General features: G+C 39.7%; 2 protein-coding genes across 6 annotated transcripts in view; both read left to right on the top strand.

Moving 5' to 3' along the window:
- The window catches only part of AHRR (aryl-hydrocarbon receptor repressor), an 82,230-nt gene extending 73,424 nt beyond the window's left edge, over positions 1-8,806 (top strand). For all 5 annotated transcript variants that reach the window (XM_015855106.2, XM_015855105.2, XM_015855104.2 and 2 more), the window contains 3 exons: positions 670-788; positions 1,551-1,692; positions 3,731-8,806. In XM_015855106.2, coding sequence (XP_015710592.1) covers positions 670-788; positions 1,551-1,692; positions 3,731-4,847 — 1,378 coding nt within the window. In that variant the 3' untranslated portion in view covers positions 4,848-8,806. The remainder of the gene's footprint in view (positions 1-669; positions 789-1,550; positions 1,693-3,730) is intronic.
- Positions 8,807-11,295: 2,489 nt separating this feature from the next.
- Positions 11,296-16,729, top strand: part of LOC107309928 — a 29,411-nt gene continuing 23,977 nt past the window's right edge. The window contains exons 1-3 of the mRNA XM_015855114.2: positions 11,296-11,414; positions 11,683-11,769; positions 12,695-12,763. Of these exons, the coding sequence (XP_015710600.1) occupies positions 11,695-11,769; positions 12,695-12,763 (144 nt within the window). The 5' untranslated portion in view covers positions 11,296-11,414; positions 11,683-11,694. The remainder of the gene's footprint in view (positions 11,415-11,682; positions 11,770-12,694; positions 12,764-16,729) is intronic.

Here is a 16,729-nt window from a genome sequence, read left to right as displayed (position 1 = left end):
GTGATGCTAAATAACTCTCTACCTACTCTTTCTCAGGAAGTAAATATGCATAATTTATCTGGATTCTCCTTCCTAATCTTTGGAAATTTATTCTAAAAAGCAAACAACAAACACTGCAGTGTTGCATTTAGTTTAGGTTTAAAGCATGCTGTCCAAGGATGGTAGGAAAATGTAGATAGCTATTTCTAGTCTGATGGTCTTAATGAAGGAAAAGGTTTGGAAAGGATTGTTATAGTATTTATAAACTCTGATTCATATTTTGGACTAAAGATTGGAAGAAATCCATTAAAATCATGATTGCTGCAGATTGAAGTCATGGTAATCTTTAAGTGTATTGCTGGTGAGTTAAGTACCTTGAACAACAGGCAGAGCAGAATGTACATGACATTTGTCTCTGTTCAAGCTGGAACTTACTATTCCAGATACAGTAAGACATGAGCAGAATACTCATAAATATTCCTTTTAACTGGATGCAGAATTCCAGTCATACTCCAGTTTGAGCAACCGCGTGATGAAACATGGATGATTATTTAGTGTTGGCTATTATATATTCAAAGCATCAATCTTTGAGAATAGTCTACAGCTTGAAAATCATATATTTCAGAGTTTGTAATTTTGCTTTGTTGTCATTCACTGATAAGGAATTTTCCCATTTTCTGACCCTTACAGCTCCAGTTCCAAAGGTAATTCAAGTCTGTGTGAAGCAGCAGAATTATATGGAAGAAATAGTCATCACGAAGGTGCAGCTTTTGCTAATGTATTACAGATTACTGAAAACCAGTTCAAAGGTATATATGCTAAGTACTTTTAGTTTATATACAGCCTGTGGAGAAAGAATCTTGCCTTTTCACCTGTTAGGCTTTCCAGGTTTTGGTCCCCTTGCTATCTTTTTTTTCCTTTCTCTTTTCTTTATAACAATCATATCTACTCCTGCGTGAAGAAAACTAGAAAATATATTATTGATGCTAGCTTCCCCAAGAGATCAGAAAATAGAAGGAAAATTAAAACATATTGTCTTGTAAACTCGTGATTTGCTTGTGACTTTGACTCATGCTTTTCCAGTGCTTGGGTGTGGCAATACTATGAGAATCTATGCTGCGTTTCAGATTTTTGCGATGGATAGAATTCTAGTGGTCAATCTTCTCCAAAGGGCAACTTCTGTAGAATTGTACTCAGCCTTCAGCTGTACCTATGGAAGGAAGCCTGTAACTTTATTGTTATAGCCCCATTTTTCATTAATATTTTATCATCGATATAGGAATGCTATTGAAAAGGGGAAAATGGTAATGAAATAATAATACTGAAATATCTTTAATTACAGCTTAAGTGTTCCTAGTCTCCACCTTGGACTTCTCAAATTTCATTCTTCATGTAGTTTTCCTAGTTTTGTGACATACTTTAGCATGTACTTTCCTCTGCTGATGATTCCAAGGCAGCAAACAAACCTGTTACCATTGACCAGTAAAAAATAAAAATAGTTGTTTAAAGCTAAGAGAAAAAAATATTAAGAACTGCTTGGATTAAAATATACTTTCTTTTAAATTGCATAGCGAAGAATAATGGAGAAAATGGCATTTCTCTAGTCAAAGTACAAACAAATGAAGATCACTGGGTCTGGGTTCAAGCTAACGCTCAACTTCTGTATCGAAGTGGTTGTTCAGAATATGTTGTTGCCCAACAGCAAATGCTGAAGTAAGTATATTTTCCAATACTAAAAAAATCCATATTTTAGAAAAATGACCTTATTCCTAATGTCTGAGATCTTTAAAATGCATGTAGCATTCTAAGAAAGGACTTAGTTTATTTAACAAGAAAAAATCCGTTTATGTCCCAGACCATATGAAAAGGCTGTTATAATCCTAAACAGTATGTTTGCATTCTTCAGTCTTCTTTCTTCTGAAGTTGAGTGTACATACATATTTTAAAAGTATCTCAGACTGCTTCATTTTTAATATGTTTTGGCTTTCTTGCACAAAAATGTATTTTGGGTGTCGGTTTTACATTACAGCTGAAACTCTTTGTTGATGTGGTGCCCTGGCTTTTCCTAGTATTTGGTAATGTTAAGCTACCTTTTTTTTTTTTTTTTTCTTTTTTGGTGTTTCGGTTTTTGTTTGGTTTTTGTTTTTTTTTTTGTCTTTGTGGATGACAGCTGAGCTTATGTTTTTAGTTGTGGATGTTCAGTATAATCGAAACAGGAATGTTCGTATTCATTGCATGTTTGCAGATCATATACATAGCTGGCTGGCTGTAGGCTCAGCCTTGGAGTGGAAACTATACCCAACAGATGTGCATTCAGAGAGGAATTCTCCATTCTCCTTTCCTCCTCCTTTTCCTCCTTCCTGCATGGGACAGCCCCAGTTCACACCTGTCTAAGGGAAGAGCAGGGACAGGAGATGTACATAGCCACCACTTGGTCCTGAGGAAAACATGACCAATATCTCTACACTTTTCCTTTCAGATGCATTGCAGGTGGAAAAATAAGTGAAAAAAAAAAGTCTGTGAACCTCTAGAATAGATACCCCTTGCAGGCAGTATACCTGCCAAGATCTTTTGAATAGCAGAAGACCTCTCACCTCTTTACTTTTATCGGGATAGCACAAATGTCATCTTGCCATGCAAAGTAATGAACTTCTAAAAAGCAGATTATGAGTTCCTTGTACTCGTCTCCATTTTATATTGTTTTCTGTGCAATGAAGCACACTCTTTGGTGCTTATTTAGTTACATTTTTACACTCCGAGCCATTTAAATCCACCTTTTTTTGTTTAATAGTTCCCACAAGCTGAAGCGTTACTAGAGTTGGCCTCACAGATGATACTCAATTCTGTCCTCCTGCTATTGTGCAATAGCTTCCACCTGTTGGTTTTATTGTTGTTAAAATGCATGCTATCCTGAAAACATATATTCTTTTGAGAAATTTCACATTTTCACTGTAAAATTCTTTATTTGGTGATGTAAACATTTATTACTATTTGCATGTTGTCCAATCTATGTTCCCAATTAGACCGTTTCCCAAGAGGTAATGCTGCAGTGAACTTGCATCCTGGAGTACTTAAAAAGAAAACGAAAGAAAATATTCTCTGTTCTTGGCTGTATGTTCGTTACTGTGGGGAAGTTCTCACTTTATAATGGCATGAACTCCCCCTACTGGAAATTCCTATACTTGCGTATTAAGTCCCTACCCAAGGAAAAAGTTTCTGATAGCGGGTCAAGAAAAAAAGTCTTCTGAAAATCTCTCCAGTTTTTCATGCCCAGCTCCCTATTGCGATGTTCACTTCTCATTCTGACAAGGAGGGTGCAGGTTCATAGCACAGACTGCATGATAACAAAACAGCACATTTGCAAATTCCAGCAAATTCTGATCCTGGAGATTTGGACTTAAAAAAAACTTCTGCATTGAGTATGAAAATGCTCAGGCATGTTTCATACTCAAATTGCTTTGGTGAGAAAGTTCTTAGGTATTTTAATAACTCCTTGCTAACAAAATACATCTCATCTAATGTGCTATTTGCACCCTATCTATCTCTACACTTTATTTATTTATTTTGCACAAGAATGTTGACTAGATACCTTTTTTCTATCTACAAAGTTTCTATGAGTATGAGGTTCTAAATTAAGGAAAAAAAGAATGCTTGTAATATATATCAAAGTACTCCATTTGTATCACAGAAAAGGTCCATTTAGAAACCTCTTCTTGAATGTTGTTTTCTTTTTTCCTACTGTTACTGAAAGGGAAGAAGATGAACAACTGAAGCTACCCAACACTTTTGCTGGTTTGAAGGGAAACCTGGAGGGACTTTCCTACAACAGCGCCCTTGAAACCCTGGGCCAACTGAAGCATCTCAACTGGACAGCAGTTAAGAATGAGCAAGATAATGTAAAAGTGAAGTTTGAGCCTCATACAAATGGTGAGTGTTTTGTGCAGGAGGAATCACTCACTTCTAACACGCCAGTTTTAGGCATTCAAAACAACTGCACCACAAACAGTAGCTGGACTTTCAGAAACTCAGGCTCTTGTTCTATAAATCAGCGAATGAATGCGTGTTCAAGCAGAAGAGCTGGATCATTCTACAACAGAGACCAGAGTTTCTTAAATTTAGCATCAACTTGTCCTTCTCACTGGGGTAGTGCAGAAAACTGTCAGTCTTACTCAGGCTTACAACAGCGTGCCATGGAGAACTATACTGCAGACCACCTGAAACTGCAGAGATCGCTAATATCCTCGGAGTCTCTCTATGATGCAGCGTTTCCCTTGGATATGCCTATTAAAACAGAATATGATTCTGATTCTGAGAACATTGCTGATAATTACCTGATGCCACAAAACCGAGCCTGGCTGGATGAGAATGGCACCATGAGGAAGCAGTTGTTCAGCTATCCCAATAGGGTGCACCTGAAAGCAGAACCGGACCTCTGTCAGCAAGCTTCACCTTGCCAGAAGCCAAGGCACTGCCTTTATACGCCACATAATTGGCAGTGCATTGTAGCAAATCATCCCAGCAACCTCAATCTGAACAGATCTTGCAAGGGTTTGCGTAACAGAGAGGTGGCCCCGTTTTGCCCCCAGAACTCCTCTGCCTGCTTGGAAAGCCTGCCTGACCTGCCGCACACCGAGGGCTACAACCAGTTCTACAGCCCTGCTCCAGGGGACAAGGAGCAAAATAATGAGGTGTTTAAAATGCCGTGTGAATTTAAGAGCCCTTGCTTGGTTCAAGCAATCAAGCGTGAGCCCCTGGATTCCCCACCGTTGTCTAACAGTGGACAGAACAGAGCACACATGAGCTTTCCTGAAAATACAATAGCAGGTCCTGTGCCTCATAAAGCCACTGAATGTACATTCTTACAGTAGATTTTATAGCATTGGGATTATTTATAATGTCGAAAGGAAGAAGTAATTGTAGCTTCACTTCCAGCTGGGTTAAATGAGTTATTACAATTAAAAAACAGTGGGAAGATGTTGAGTGTGTGTGCGCGTGTATGTCTGTGTGTGGAACAAAACAGACATAGACGCACACTCACTCTCATACGTGCCCTTTAAACACAGCCATTCTCTTAGTGATCTGTGGAAAAAAAGAAAGACAAAACCTCAGATACAGAAAAATAATCAGTATTTATTGCACAGCTGTACCTGCTAATGTGGCTTCACCCTTTTTCCTCTCATGTCTGCAGTTCTGTAACAAGGTGTAGCTATTTCTGGTTTTTGCCTTTGCTCTTTTTTTCTCAAGCTAATGTGATGCCTCTGTGAAAAGACAAAATGTTTATGGTGTTCAGTGTGGCCAGGAGTTTACCTTTGGAGTTAACTCATTTTTCTTTTTAACCACTCCAGTAAGTATCAGCTGTTCCTTTATCTCTACGCTGAGTTACTGACAACAGGCAAGGGCTTCCCAAACACACAGAGTATTCTTGATTTAAAAGGACAGCATTAATTTAAAACACATAACATTCACAAAATGCATTACAAATCATTGCACTTCAAACTAAGTTTTTCCCCTGGTGTTTTCTAGACAATAATAATGCTTTAGTGCATATTTTCCATTTTAAAGCCATTCACCTTTTATGTTTGATTGAAAGACTGAACAATAGGATGTTATCCACTTCTTTAAATGAGTTACAAAAGGCTTTTAAATGTACACTAGAAGGATATATTTCACCAGTTATCTTCCTTGCTCTTACTTGTAACATGAAGAAAAGAAATGCACTTTTAGATGTGATGGTATCTCTTCGACTGACAGCAGCCTGTTAGTCACTGTCACCTGACAGAGGAACTCCGATCCCACACTAAGATTAGAAACATGGTTTTTAAAGAGCATCTTCATTTCATCTCCTAAAGAAAATCTTAATCTCACTGAGAGACAACTGGATTTATGACTTTCAAAAGCACTTTGGTGCATTTCTGTGCTTTTGAAAACAGATCCATATGCTTTCTTTTGAAGCTGGATAGTCACGTATTTCCACTTTAAAGAACAATCTACAACTTCAGTTTTGGTTGTTGTAGTTTGACTCCTGCACTAATTTTGTTTTACAATTGCACTATTTCAATTTTATATCATCTTCAACTATAGCAAACCTATACCATTAAAAAAAAAACAACCCACAAACAACTAGATATATACACGTGCTTTTTGTAAAGAAACCCTAGAGTGAATGTTTTCTTTTTCAAAATATTATAAATAATTCTGATGTCTTCATTCCTTCTAGCCACTGTGGGCATGGCTGTACATATGCCAGCAAAGTGGCATAAACTTCTCCCTAATGCTATAAGTGGTTGAAGTGCAGTTTTCAGGTAGGACAATAGTTTTGCACAGGGAGTGGTATCTGGGAGGCCGCTCTTCTCCAGCTCTGGTAGAAGTTACTGCCTGCACATTAGAGTTGGCAGAAGTAAATACATGCATTCCCCGCATGTCGGTTCAGCTTATGAACAATGGTTTGATCTGAAATGCTGCACTTTACACAGAAATGAAACTTCTGATGTTTGTCCTGCATAAGGACGCATTCCCCACAAAAAGGCAAGAGTGGATAAGAAGGGCAATAATGTCTTTCTGCAGCTCAAGTTAATTCTGCCATAGTTCAGCTGACTTAACTCAAGCCAAGAGAACATCTCATGTTTTTATATTTATCTTTTCTTGTATCTGAGATATATCAGTTCCCTGCTGACTACATTCTGTCTCTTACTTGAGACAGTCTTGATATCCTTGCCTTAACACTTTCACCAGTGGGTACAATGCAACATCAGACCGCATTCAGAGATGAAACCGTAATGGTGGAATTGACTCCATAATCTAGTACATCATTCATCTTGCGTAAAGCTAAGCCCAATCAGGCAAATTGATCTTGGTTTTCGAGTGAAACTGTGAGAAATCAGCAGAGCTGCACAAAGTCTGCCCCACTGATTCACTATCTACAAAAACAAGAGCAGAAATGGGGTATTGTAGAGATAGGGCGATGTGGAGCAAGTGGAGGACATGATGGCATGACTGCCAGAAATCTGTTTAACTCCACTCTTGGACTCACTGTGATACTCCTCCAAATGAGACTACCCAGGCCTGCCTGGTTTAGCACTACCTTACACGTTCTTTTGTCATTTGGATTAGTGCAGTGTGACCATAAAACACTACTATCCACATTAAAAAAAAGTGTTATCAGTGGACTCTGTTCTGGAAAATGTTATCACGTGCAACAGTCTCATATGAAATGCACTTATTAAGAGATGGGCAACTTATACTTTTAGATAACTGCTGGGCACTATTGATAGGAAAAAAAAATAAATTAAAAGGTCAGTTTTGTGTAAGAACTTTGTATATTGCACTATTTGGGCAAATTAATGCTGAAAACCAATCTCTCCATATCTGTTTTTAAAGAGCAGGTATCTGTCCTTTATCCCCTCTGGACCAAAATCTGAATTTGCATTGTACCCTGTTAAATTACCAGTGATTTAATGTTGTAAAACCTTTTTGTACCCAGGCATTAATGATCCCATGACAGAGGAAGAAGATGGGGCAGTTGCTTTAAATCGTTACTTTGTATTGGTCGCTGTTTTGGTATTATTGGTACTATTTTAAAAACTACCGCTTAGAAGAGTTTAAGATGCTTCCAGTCAGTGATGTTTGCCTTTTATCCTTAGTATTTATATCCTCTAAGCACAGCCCTAAGATGTGTTTTAATTTCTCTCATAGAAGAAATGCCTGGTGAAATGCTTGCGTGCTACAAACACGGAGTATTCAGGCTGAAAGAAATGCATTTCTTTTTCCAGTGTGGACATGATGCTTTCTAAGACCTGACTGACAATAGCATTCAAACTTCCTCAGCTGTCAATTCTTCAGAGTCAGAACAAACTTCTTAATTCTGGTATTCAGAGGTTTGGTGGTTTGTTTTCTTGGATTTGTGTGTGTGTGTTTTGTAGTTTGTTTGAAAGTGTATCTGCCTCTGAGATGTCACTTATCCCACAGACGCCAGAGATTATCATCAGTGCTAAAGCTGTTACCTTCACTGTGAATTTGGCCTGATTTAGCTGTTAGTGGACAGCTGCACAGAACCTTGCAAATGCTGGTCCAATTAAAGCCCCTGTTTTTACCTAAAAACCAGACTGATTTGAGCTAAAGGTAAGCATGTACCGTAGAGTGGTTATTCTAAGGTTTGCCGGGATGCAGTAAAGACCAGTGGCTCAAACTGAGCAGACCTTCACTGTAGGTAACACTATCAATAATTTATATTTAATCCGGACTCTTTGGATACCAAAATAGAACTTTGAGAATCTGAAGACAGAGCAATGTGTGCAATGGCATGGCCTGGTTTCAGTTGGTCCACAGTCTATAGATTTAACTAGTGAAACAGAAGAGCAAACAGCTATACCAAAATTCTTTGTAGGACAGACTGACTTCCTAGTGCTTGATTACAATGTGTTAATGTTTTCATTGCCCTTGATTAGAAGACACCAATATATTCTTGAAGTCCTTTGAACTGAGTCTCAGTCTCCTCTGGATGGCTTAGGAAGGTCTGACATTTGTGTGTCAGCCAGTTCAGAAAAACTCATTGTTACGATCCTTGATATAGTATTAACATTGACGGGGCATGTGCAATTCCCCTGGAAATTCCCAGTGCTTAAAGAACTTAGGTGGAAAGCATCCAGCTTGAGGCAAGGAATGGGCTGTGGGATAGAATCAGCTTCTGCTGCCTGGAAGCCCTGCTTAACTCGTTCTGTGGAAGCCATATTGAAACTTAAGTAGAACAACCTCACCCAGGGTAGTTATTTCATAAAAGCCATTAATTTATCTCAAAAAGAAAAAAGAAAAAAAAAAGAATATTTTAATTGAAATAATAAAAATATATAATTTCTTCTATCTATAAATACATATAATGCCTCAGGTAGTCACAAAATAGACCCTTACTCATTTTCTTTCATTGGAGTGTCATGTAACTAAGACCCCAGCTCAGTGATAGATGTGTAGAGCTTTTGGCCTTTGTTTCTTATCTTTTCCCTCTGTTTACTCACTAGAAAATAAGTTTTTTGCCCCACATTTTCTTCCTCTCTTAAGTCTTGTCAAATCCTCTATGAAATCTCATGTTGTAACTGAAGCAGACTTCTGTAACACGTGCAGCAAGATTAGAGGTCCTGCAGGTGGCCATGCTCAGGGTTTAGCTACAAGGCTCTCATTTAGCTGAACAAGACTCACAGACGAAGGCTACCGTTAGCTTATGTTCATAGATGCCACCATTCTGACTGAACGGTCACCCGGTGCTCTGGCTGTGCAGCCTGAATTGGAATCTCAAAATTCAATACAACATTCAGAACTTCCTTTTTCACAATTGTATGGGTAGAATTATGGTTTTCCAGTGCCCAAGTGTGAGGAAAATACAAACAACGTGGCAGAAGGCAATGTACAGAGCATCAGCTGCATCGCTAATCTCAGTAATTTCAGTCAATTAACTAAAAGATTATGTTAAAAAAATCAGATGAGGTTCTGGTCTAGAACTCTCCATTTTACACAGGAGAGTGTCACAGGTGTGTCACCACTGTTCTGCCTCTTTCTAGGTCACACCTTGGTCTCTCCCTTCCTTATCCCATTACTGTCACTTCTGAACCTCTTTTCTTTCTTCTTTTTAACTTTTGCATCATGTTCTTCCTGTGTTTACTTATAATCTGAGGCAATGAGAGCAGCAACACCGTGTATATCTTTTTTGCTCTACTCTCAACAAAGTCAGAGAATCATAGAAAGGCTTGGATTGGAAGGGACCTTAATGATCATCTAGTTCCAGCCTCCCTGATGCAGCCAGGGTTGGATACTCTGGAGGATTCTTCCTCTACGTGACTAGCAACATTTCCTCATCTGAAAGGGCTCTTCTCCACTCCTTCACCTCTTCACAGGTTCCTGACAAGACCAAAGAACACTTTCTTCCTTAAAGGTATCTGTATCTATTGAAAAACTTCTCCTTTTTTCACCCTCCAACTTTTCTACCTTTATGATCTCGTAGGATGGTACTTTGCAGCCTCCACCCTTCCAGTTTTCTGCTTCTGTATCTTTATTAACTACTTCAGGCACACTTGAAAAGCTTTGCCAAAAGAACAACGTTATGCAGAAGTGCAATGCCCTGTTTCCTTCCCTGTCCCCGCTGAACATGACAGAGGTACTGACAGAAGTCTTGGAGTCATTACAGCTCATAAAACAGAAAAGAGTCCCATTGCTGGGGAGCCATACCCTATTTAGGTAGCTGTATTGCCAAGAAACACTTGAGCTACCACCAGGAGTTTGATTCTGCAAGTATATACTGCCAAACCCTTTTGTGTTCAGACCCACCTTCTCTTTACAGAAATGAAGGAGCCTGCTTTCTCCTCTTTGGATCCTTCATTTTTTCCTATATGTGTTCATCCTTTTACTGTGCAGTTGCACTTTCAATATGTAATCTTCTAAAAGACACGTATGGAAGTATTGTTTAGAGTGTACAGAGCAGTGTTTCCTATTAGTCCGTTTTAGGTTTTGGGATCAGAACTGCGATCGAGGGCTTTAACGTGACGCCATCTTAAGGCCTGTAACTGTTACAGAGACGTAGAAATAACATAGTATGGTATCAAAATCTGCTGTTAACTATATATATCTATATATATATATATATGATTAGAAGTGCCATTCTTGTTCCTCTGAAAGCCAAACGGTGGAGGACAAGCCTAAATCAAAAGAGCAGAGACTGAGCAACACTTGGCCTGACTGCTTCACCCCATCAGATGGGTATTACTCGAGCCCAGTGTTATGGGCACAGCTGTGGAAGGACCAAGCCCCCACTGAGCACCGTGTGAGCACACACCAGTGGGTGCACAGAGCTGATGCCCTCATGGCAATGCTGGGAGCCAGGATCCTCTGCTAACGTGTAACCCAACCAGTATCAACTCTGCTGCCTCCTATACAGCTGTGATAGACCCCACTGCGTATGGGGAGCGGGTTAATGAAAGCAGGCGGTAACACGTGCATTTTGTACTTTGGATTTTTATTGTAACAGGTGCACTTTTCTGTTTTCTGGGGTTTGTTTTGTTGTTTTTTTGTTTTGTTTTGTTTTTTGTACTGTTTTCTCAGTCTGCTTTTAGAGGGAACTTCCGAGTGTATTTCTTAAATTATATTTGACATTTATTACCAGCCCCGAAAATGTAAAGTTATGACATTTTAAAAGAATAAGTAATAAACTATTTGCATTTAAACCCACGGCCTGTCGCCTTTTCCTCACGCCTCTGAGGGGGCCTGAAAGGGCCGCGTTCCCATTGGCTGAACCTTCCCGGCTTCGCGCCTCACGGACCGCGCCCGTGTAACGGAAATGGCGGCCGCCAGCCGGAAGCGGAAGTGACGCCAGCGAGAAGGCTGGCGGCGGTTGCTGTCGTTACCGACCCGCCTGGGGACGTGAGCTCAGCGCCGGGGGCGGGAGCGGTTCTGAGGTACCGCCGCCTCCTCAGCGCCCTGAGGGGACGGACGGGGTGCGGGGGTGTGTGTGGGTGTGTGGGTGTCTTTATTCTGTGTGAAACCCATCGGGGAGCTGCCCTAACGGCCGGCTTGAGGCTGCAGCGATGTCCTGGCGGTGAAAGACGCGGCTTGCTTTAGAAAAGCACTGAAAAAGGGTTGTTCGCTAAAGGGTTGTGTGTGAATAGAAACGTTGTTATTTTTTTTTTTATCATGGGTTTCTTGTCTTAACTGTGTGCCCTGAAGCTGTTCTGCAGGATGAGCACCGCTGCTGAAGATGCTAAGCCGGAAGATGCCAAACCAGAACCTGAGAAAAAAATATACTATTGTGAAGTGAGTGCCTTTCTTTAATGGCTTTTTGGAATACGTGCCAGAATACAGGCTTAAGGTACTTAAACCATGGAAGTTTCACTGAGCTGCAGTGTGGCAGTGTGTTCTCTCCTGGTGAGAGAAGCTGTTAATGTTGGAGGATAATTTGGCTGGTCTTTGGAAGAGCTCCTGATTTAGTGAATTTGGTTTGTTCTTGGGTATTTACAGGTATAGTATAGTGGCCCTTAACGCTGTCTTTCAGATTTCTGTTTGTTATTCATATAGACCTTCTGAAAGTCTCTTCTGTTTTAAAGGATGCTGCTCTGGATCAGAGCATGTTAAGTTTCTGTGTATCACATATTGTTCTTTTTTTCTGGCACATAGAAGGTATACAACAGAATGTCACAATGATAGGCAATTCTATCATATATTGGTCATTGTTTTTTATCATTAATAACTGAAGCAAATAATTGTGAAGCTATATCCTGCAATTGTTCTGATGTTCTGTGGGTCCTAGCACAGCTGGCTTCCTACACTGTCTTTCTGATCCCTTTGGTAAAATGATGAATGGAATTCCAGTTATTCTAGGTTATATTTATTTTGTCTCCATTCCTTTCTAATCACTGTACGGTCATCTCGTATTGATTGGAGAATTTTGGAGAACTAAGAATCCAGTAATTGGAGGCAGGAGGGAAAGCATAGGCTTCTCAAAGATTCCTGCCACCCAGTGTACTTAAATGTATATTGAAGTATTATCTAAACAGGTTTGCACACTGTTTCTGCTCACTTTAGTGGCACGCTTCTGATGTGATATAAACTGCTCTGTTTAAGTTGTAAAAGACTTCCAGCATCTTCTTGTAAAATTGTTTGTATTTCCAGTTCTTACGCCTTGCCAACTACAAAATATCCACAGCATAACTGAAGATGTGCTTTCAATTTATCTTTATAGGTCTGTAAAGTTCCGTGTATGAGTTCTATAAGTCTTCAGTCACACTATCGTGGTATGAAGCATAAAAAGGTAATTTTTTTCCATATAATGTGTTTATGTTAATTTAGTCTTAAACATGGGATTCCTGTAATAGTCACTATTTGATTTCACAAGTATTCCAGTGCTTGTCTAACCCATTAGTAGATTTGTAACAGCTGTTTGCTTGATAAAATCCCAATAACAAGACTTCGAGCTGGGAGACTCAACTCTGTCTAACTTGTAACTTGCAGCATAAGTATTTACTTTGAAGGTAAATGTTTATTAAATGTAGAATTGTGTTTTGAGTTGCACAGACATCACCAATGATGTAGTTAATGAATGCACTGCTGTTTTCCAAGGCTGCATAACTCGCTTGTACTTTAAGAAAACCAGCTTGCTTGAAGTATGAACTTTGTTTATACATGGTAACGCCAGTTCAGATTTTCTACAGGAGCTGGCTCCGTTTGTTTGGAGCATCTCAAAAGGCAGCTTCATATTTTACTACTTTTCCTTGTGTTTTACTTAAATTCCAAGCTGGTATTCTGCGAGGACCTGTTGAGAAAAGAATCTCCAAATGCTGTTTGACTGAACTTTTAACTACGTGACTGAAAAGAAAATGTTAAAATCAGTAAAGCTTGGTCGTGCTCATTTGTCCATTCTATCCCCTGTTACAGAAGGTGACTGTTTCAGATTGCGTGTTGTGGCACTTAGAAGTATCTGCTATGATGTTTTCCTGATGATCTTTTCTTATTCCCAGAACACAAGGCTAACTGCAGTGCCTTTTATCTCGAGTATTTGAGCTCCCCTTTCATTTGTAGAGGAAGAGGGTCTCTCACAGTTCGGCTTTTAAAGCTGTTCAGTAGTATTTAATAACCTGATAGCTGGTCATTTCAGTAGTGTGATCCTTACTGGGGCTGTGGCTCTCCAAATGCTTCCTCCCAGGATTCGGTCATAGTGTTCTTTGTTGAACCAACAGAAACATGCAGTACTGTAGTGTTTTTCATGTCCTGTCCAATGTTCTTGCTGATTCAAGTTCTTTTGGTTTTGCGGTTGTTTCCTTTTATTTCCTAGCTAACCCTCATAGTGGTTGAATTACTGCCGTTTCTCCCTTTTAAAGTGGAAAAAACAGTGCTGATTCTCCCAGCAAATCCACAAATTGCTTTCCTCCTGTTCCATTTGAGTAAATCGCTCTGTCCTAGGCTACATTCTTTGAAGTTTATTGAGCTAATGATGGCTATGAACTGATAGTGACGTTTTGGAAACCGGATGGTTATTAGGGGTTGAATGTTAGTGTTACTGTGGAGTCCTGGTACATCACATGGCTACATTTCTATAGGAATAAGTTTGCAAGGGCATGCTGGCATTGTTTTCAAGTACTTTTAATGCCTTGCTTTAAATTAAGAGATGGCAGAAGATCAAAATCCATTGAGATACCAAAAGAAGTCTTACTACTCCCAAGCATGAGATCGCCATAGAAGTGCTAAGTTTATATTCTTTTGAAGACACATATTGATAATGAGTAGTGCTTTGTTTATATTCCTCAATGAAGATAATTCTTCAAAATGGAGGTTTTTTCTTAGTTTGCTACTAGATCAGAGTTTGTTTATTTGGAGCCTTTTCTATTTGTATATTAATATAAAGAGTTAGCATCTTTTTCCTAACAGGTCTGAGTAATTGCCTAATTGAATAATAGATAATTGGTCTAACCAGAAAGATCAAGTGATTTCTATTTACGTTATGTGATTTATGAGACTTAAACATGGAAGTTCTCATGTCTTCGAGTGCTTAATTTACAAAATATTAGGCACTATTTTAATCATATAGTGTATCTCTTCAGAGTTCTTGCAGTCTCTGTTCCTGAGAATTCAACAATCTATGTTGTGTCAAGAGTTTGGTTTTTCTCACTGATTTCTGTACTGATGAAGATGATGCTTCAGGTCCTTATGCAGGAATAATAAGCATAATACGCATCTATTGCTAATAATTCACAAGGCCTAAATCTGTCAAAAGTACTGGTGTACAAAGATTGAAATAGGGATGGTTGCAGTGCAAGGCTACGTATATCTTTATGTTTTGAGTGTCTCACTACCTTTGTGTAGTTGCATACTGACAGGCTTTGTGGTTTCATTGATAACTGAATATTGGTGGGGACAAGGGTTAGAGTAGTATTCATGTGTCTTTCATAAAGTTCTTGGCTCTTAGGAAATTGGAATTGGCTTGTATTATGTACTTTGAAAACAGTTGAATGTTTATTGTAAACTGGTTAGAAGATACAGTTTTATATGAGTTCACATCTACTCTTTTTTGTACCAAGAGTCACAGGGATATTGTGCTAGAGAGGAAATCCTGGAGCAGAGTGTCTTTTTGCCCCTGCATTTTGAGCAGTTCTTTGTATGGGTGATCCAAGTAGGGTAAGCTTTGCCTCTTCTATTATCTGTCTTTGGAGCACAGATGAAGATTGTCCTGATTATATCAAGGATTCCCACTTCCTGTCTTCCCATCCTATGTTGGGAGAGTAGGAATGCTCAAATTCGAGAGAAGAATCTGGATTCAGAACTTTGCAACCTCATTAGAAATGAGAAATTGTTAGGCTTTTTGCTTCACCATTTATGTTTTCTTGATTCTGCTTTACCCTTTGGCCACTGGTTGTCATGCGTCAGAACTGATGATTGAGAATATCCAAAGTACAGTAAATTTACTTGTCCTTTGGCATGGTATTAAAATCAACTGTACTTGGAAGAAACATTTATTTTAATACTTGGTTTAGTAACATAGGTTTCAGATACTGGGAACTTTCCTTGACATTACAGCGTTTGTTCTGTCTCTGAAGTGCTTAGTACAGTGTTAACCTTCTGCAGCATCTTCATGGTTCAAACTGCTTTAAACTGTAGAGCTTTTCCTACGCAAAAATACGTTTGTGTTAACCTCACACTGCAAGCAACCCAGGAGACTCCCAGAGTCTGTTGAAGATAACTTCCTTGTCCAGGTGTTGGACAGACCAACTAGAGGAGAAGTGTTGCTCAATCTGGTACTTGCCAGTGCAGAGGAGATTGTTAAAAAGGTTAAGATTGGAGGCAGTCTGGGCTGTAGTGGTCATGCCTTGGTCAAGTTATTGATCTCTATGAATATGAGCCTGGTCAAAAGCAAAGCCAGGACCCTGATCTTTGTGAAGATGAACTTCAGGATATTTAAGGAATTATAGGGTGTGATCTCCTGGGAAGCTTGGGGGCAAAGGAGCAGAGCTGACAAACTCTTTAAGGACACCTTTCTGAGAACACAAGAACTCTTCAACCCCCAGCACAGGAAATCCTGAGAAGGAGGAAGGAAACTGGTGTGGCTGAGTAAGGACTTATTGAAGGGAAAAGAAGGAACAGCACAGGCAGCAGAAGCAGGGTTGGGTGGCCTGGGTAGAATACAGAGATGAATCTGGACACAGACATCCAGCTAGGGTGCAGATGGAAGTTGGTGAGGGTGTGAAAAAGAAGGAATTCTACAGGTATATTGATCAGAAGAGACAGGCTGAGGAGATATGATAAATGAGAAGGAAGAACTGGCTACAATGGATGTAGAGAAGGCTGAAGTATTCAGCGAGTTCTTTGCCTTGGTCTTGGCTGGCAATAAGTCTTTGTGAACCTGTTGTGTTACTGCGTCCTCTGAGCGAGTTTGGGGGGATGTAGAATCTGTTCCACTGTAAGAGCAGAGCAAGTCTGAGAACAGCTCATGAGGCTGCGTTTGTACACATCACTGAGTCCAGGTGATCTGCATCCCAGGGTCCTGAAGGAACTGGCTGATGTGATTGCCAAGTTATTCTCCATCGTACTTGAGAAGTTGCGTCTGTCAGGCAAAGAGCTCTGTGACTGAATAAAGGAAAACATCACTCCCATCTTTAAGAAAGGGGGAAAGGAAGAACTGTGGATCTACAGGCTGGTGAGCCTCACATCTCTGCCTGGGAAGATCAAGGAACAGATCCTCTTGGAAGCTATGTGAAGGCATGTGTGAGATGAAGAGGTGGTACGG

This window comes from Coturnix japonica, chromosome 2 (genome assembly GCF_001577835.2).
Source record: "Coturnix japonica isolate 7356 chromosome 2, Coturnix japonica 2.1, whole genome shotgun sequence".
NCBI classification, from domain to species: Eukaryota; Metazoa; Chordata; class Aves; order Galliformes; family Phasianidae; genus Coturnix; species Coturnix japonica.
The sequence above is the reverse complement of the archived record's forward strand: the minus strand, read 5'-3'. Positions and strand labels throughout refer to the sequence as shown.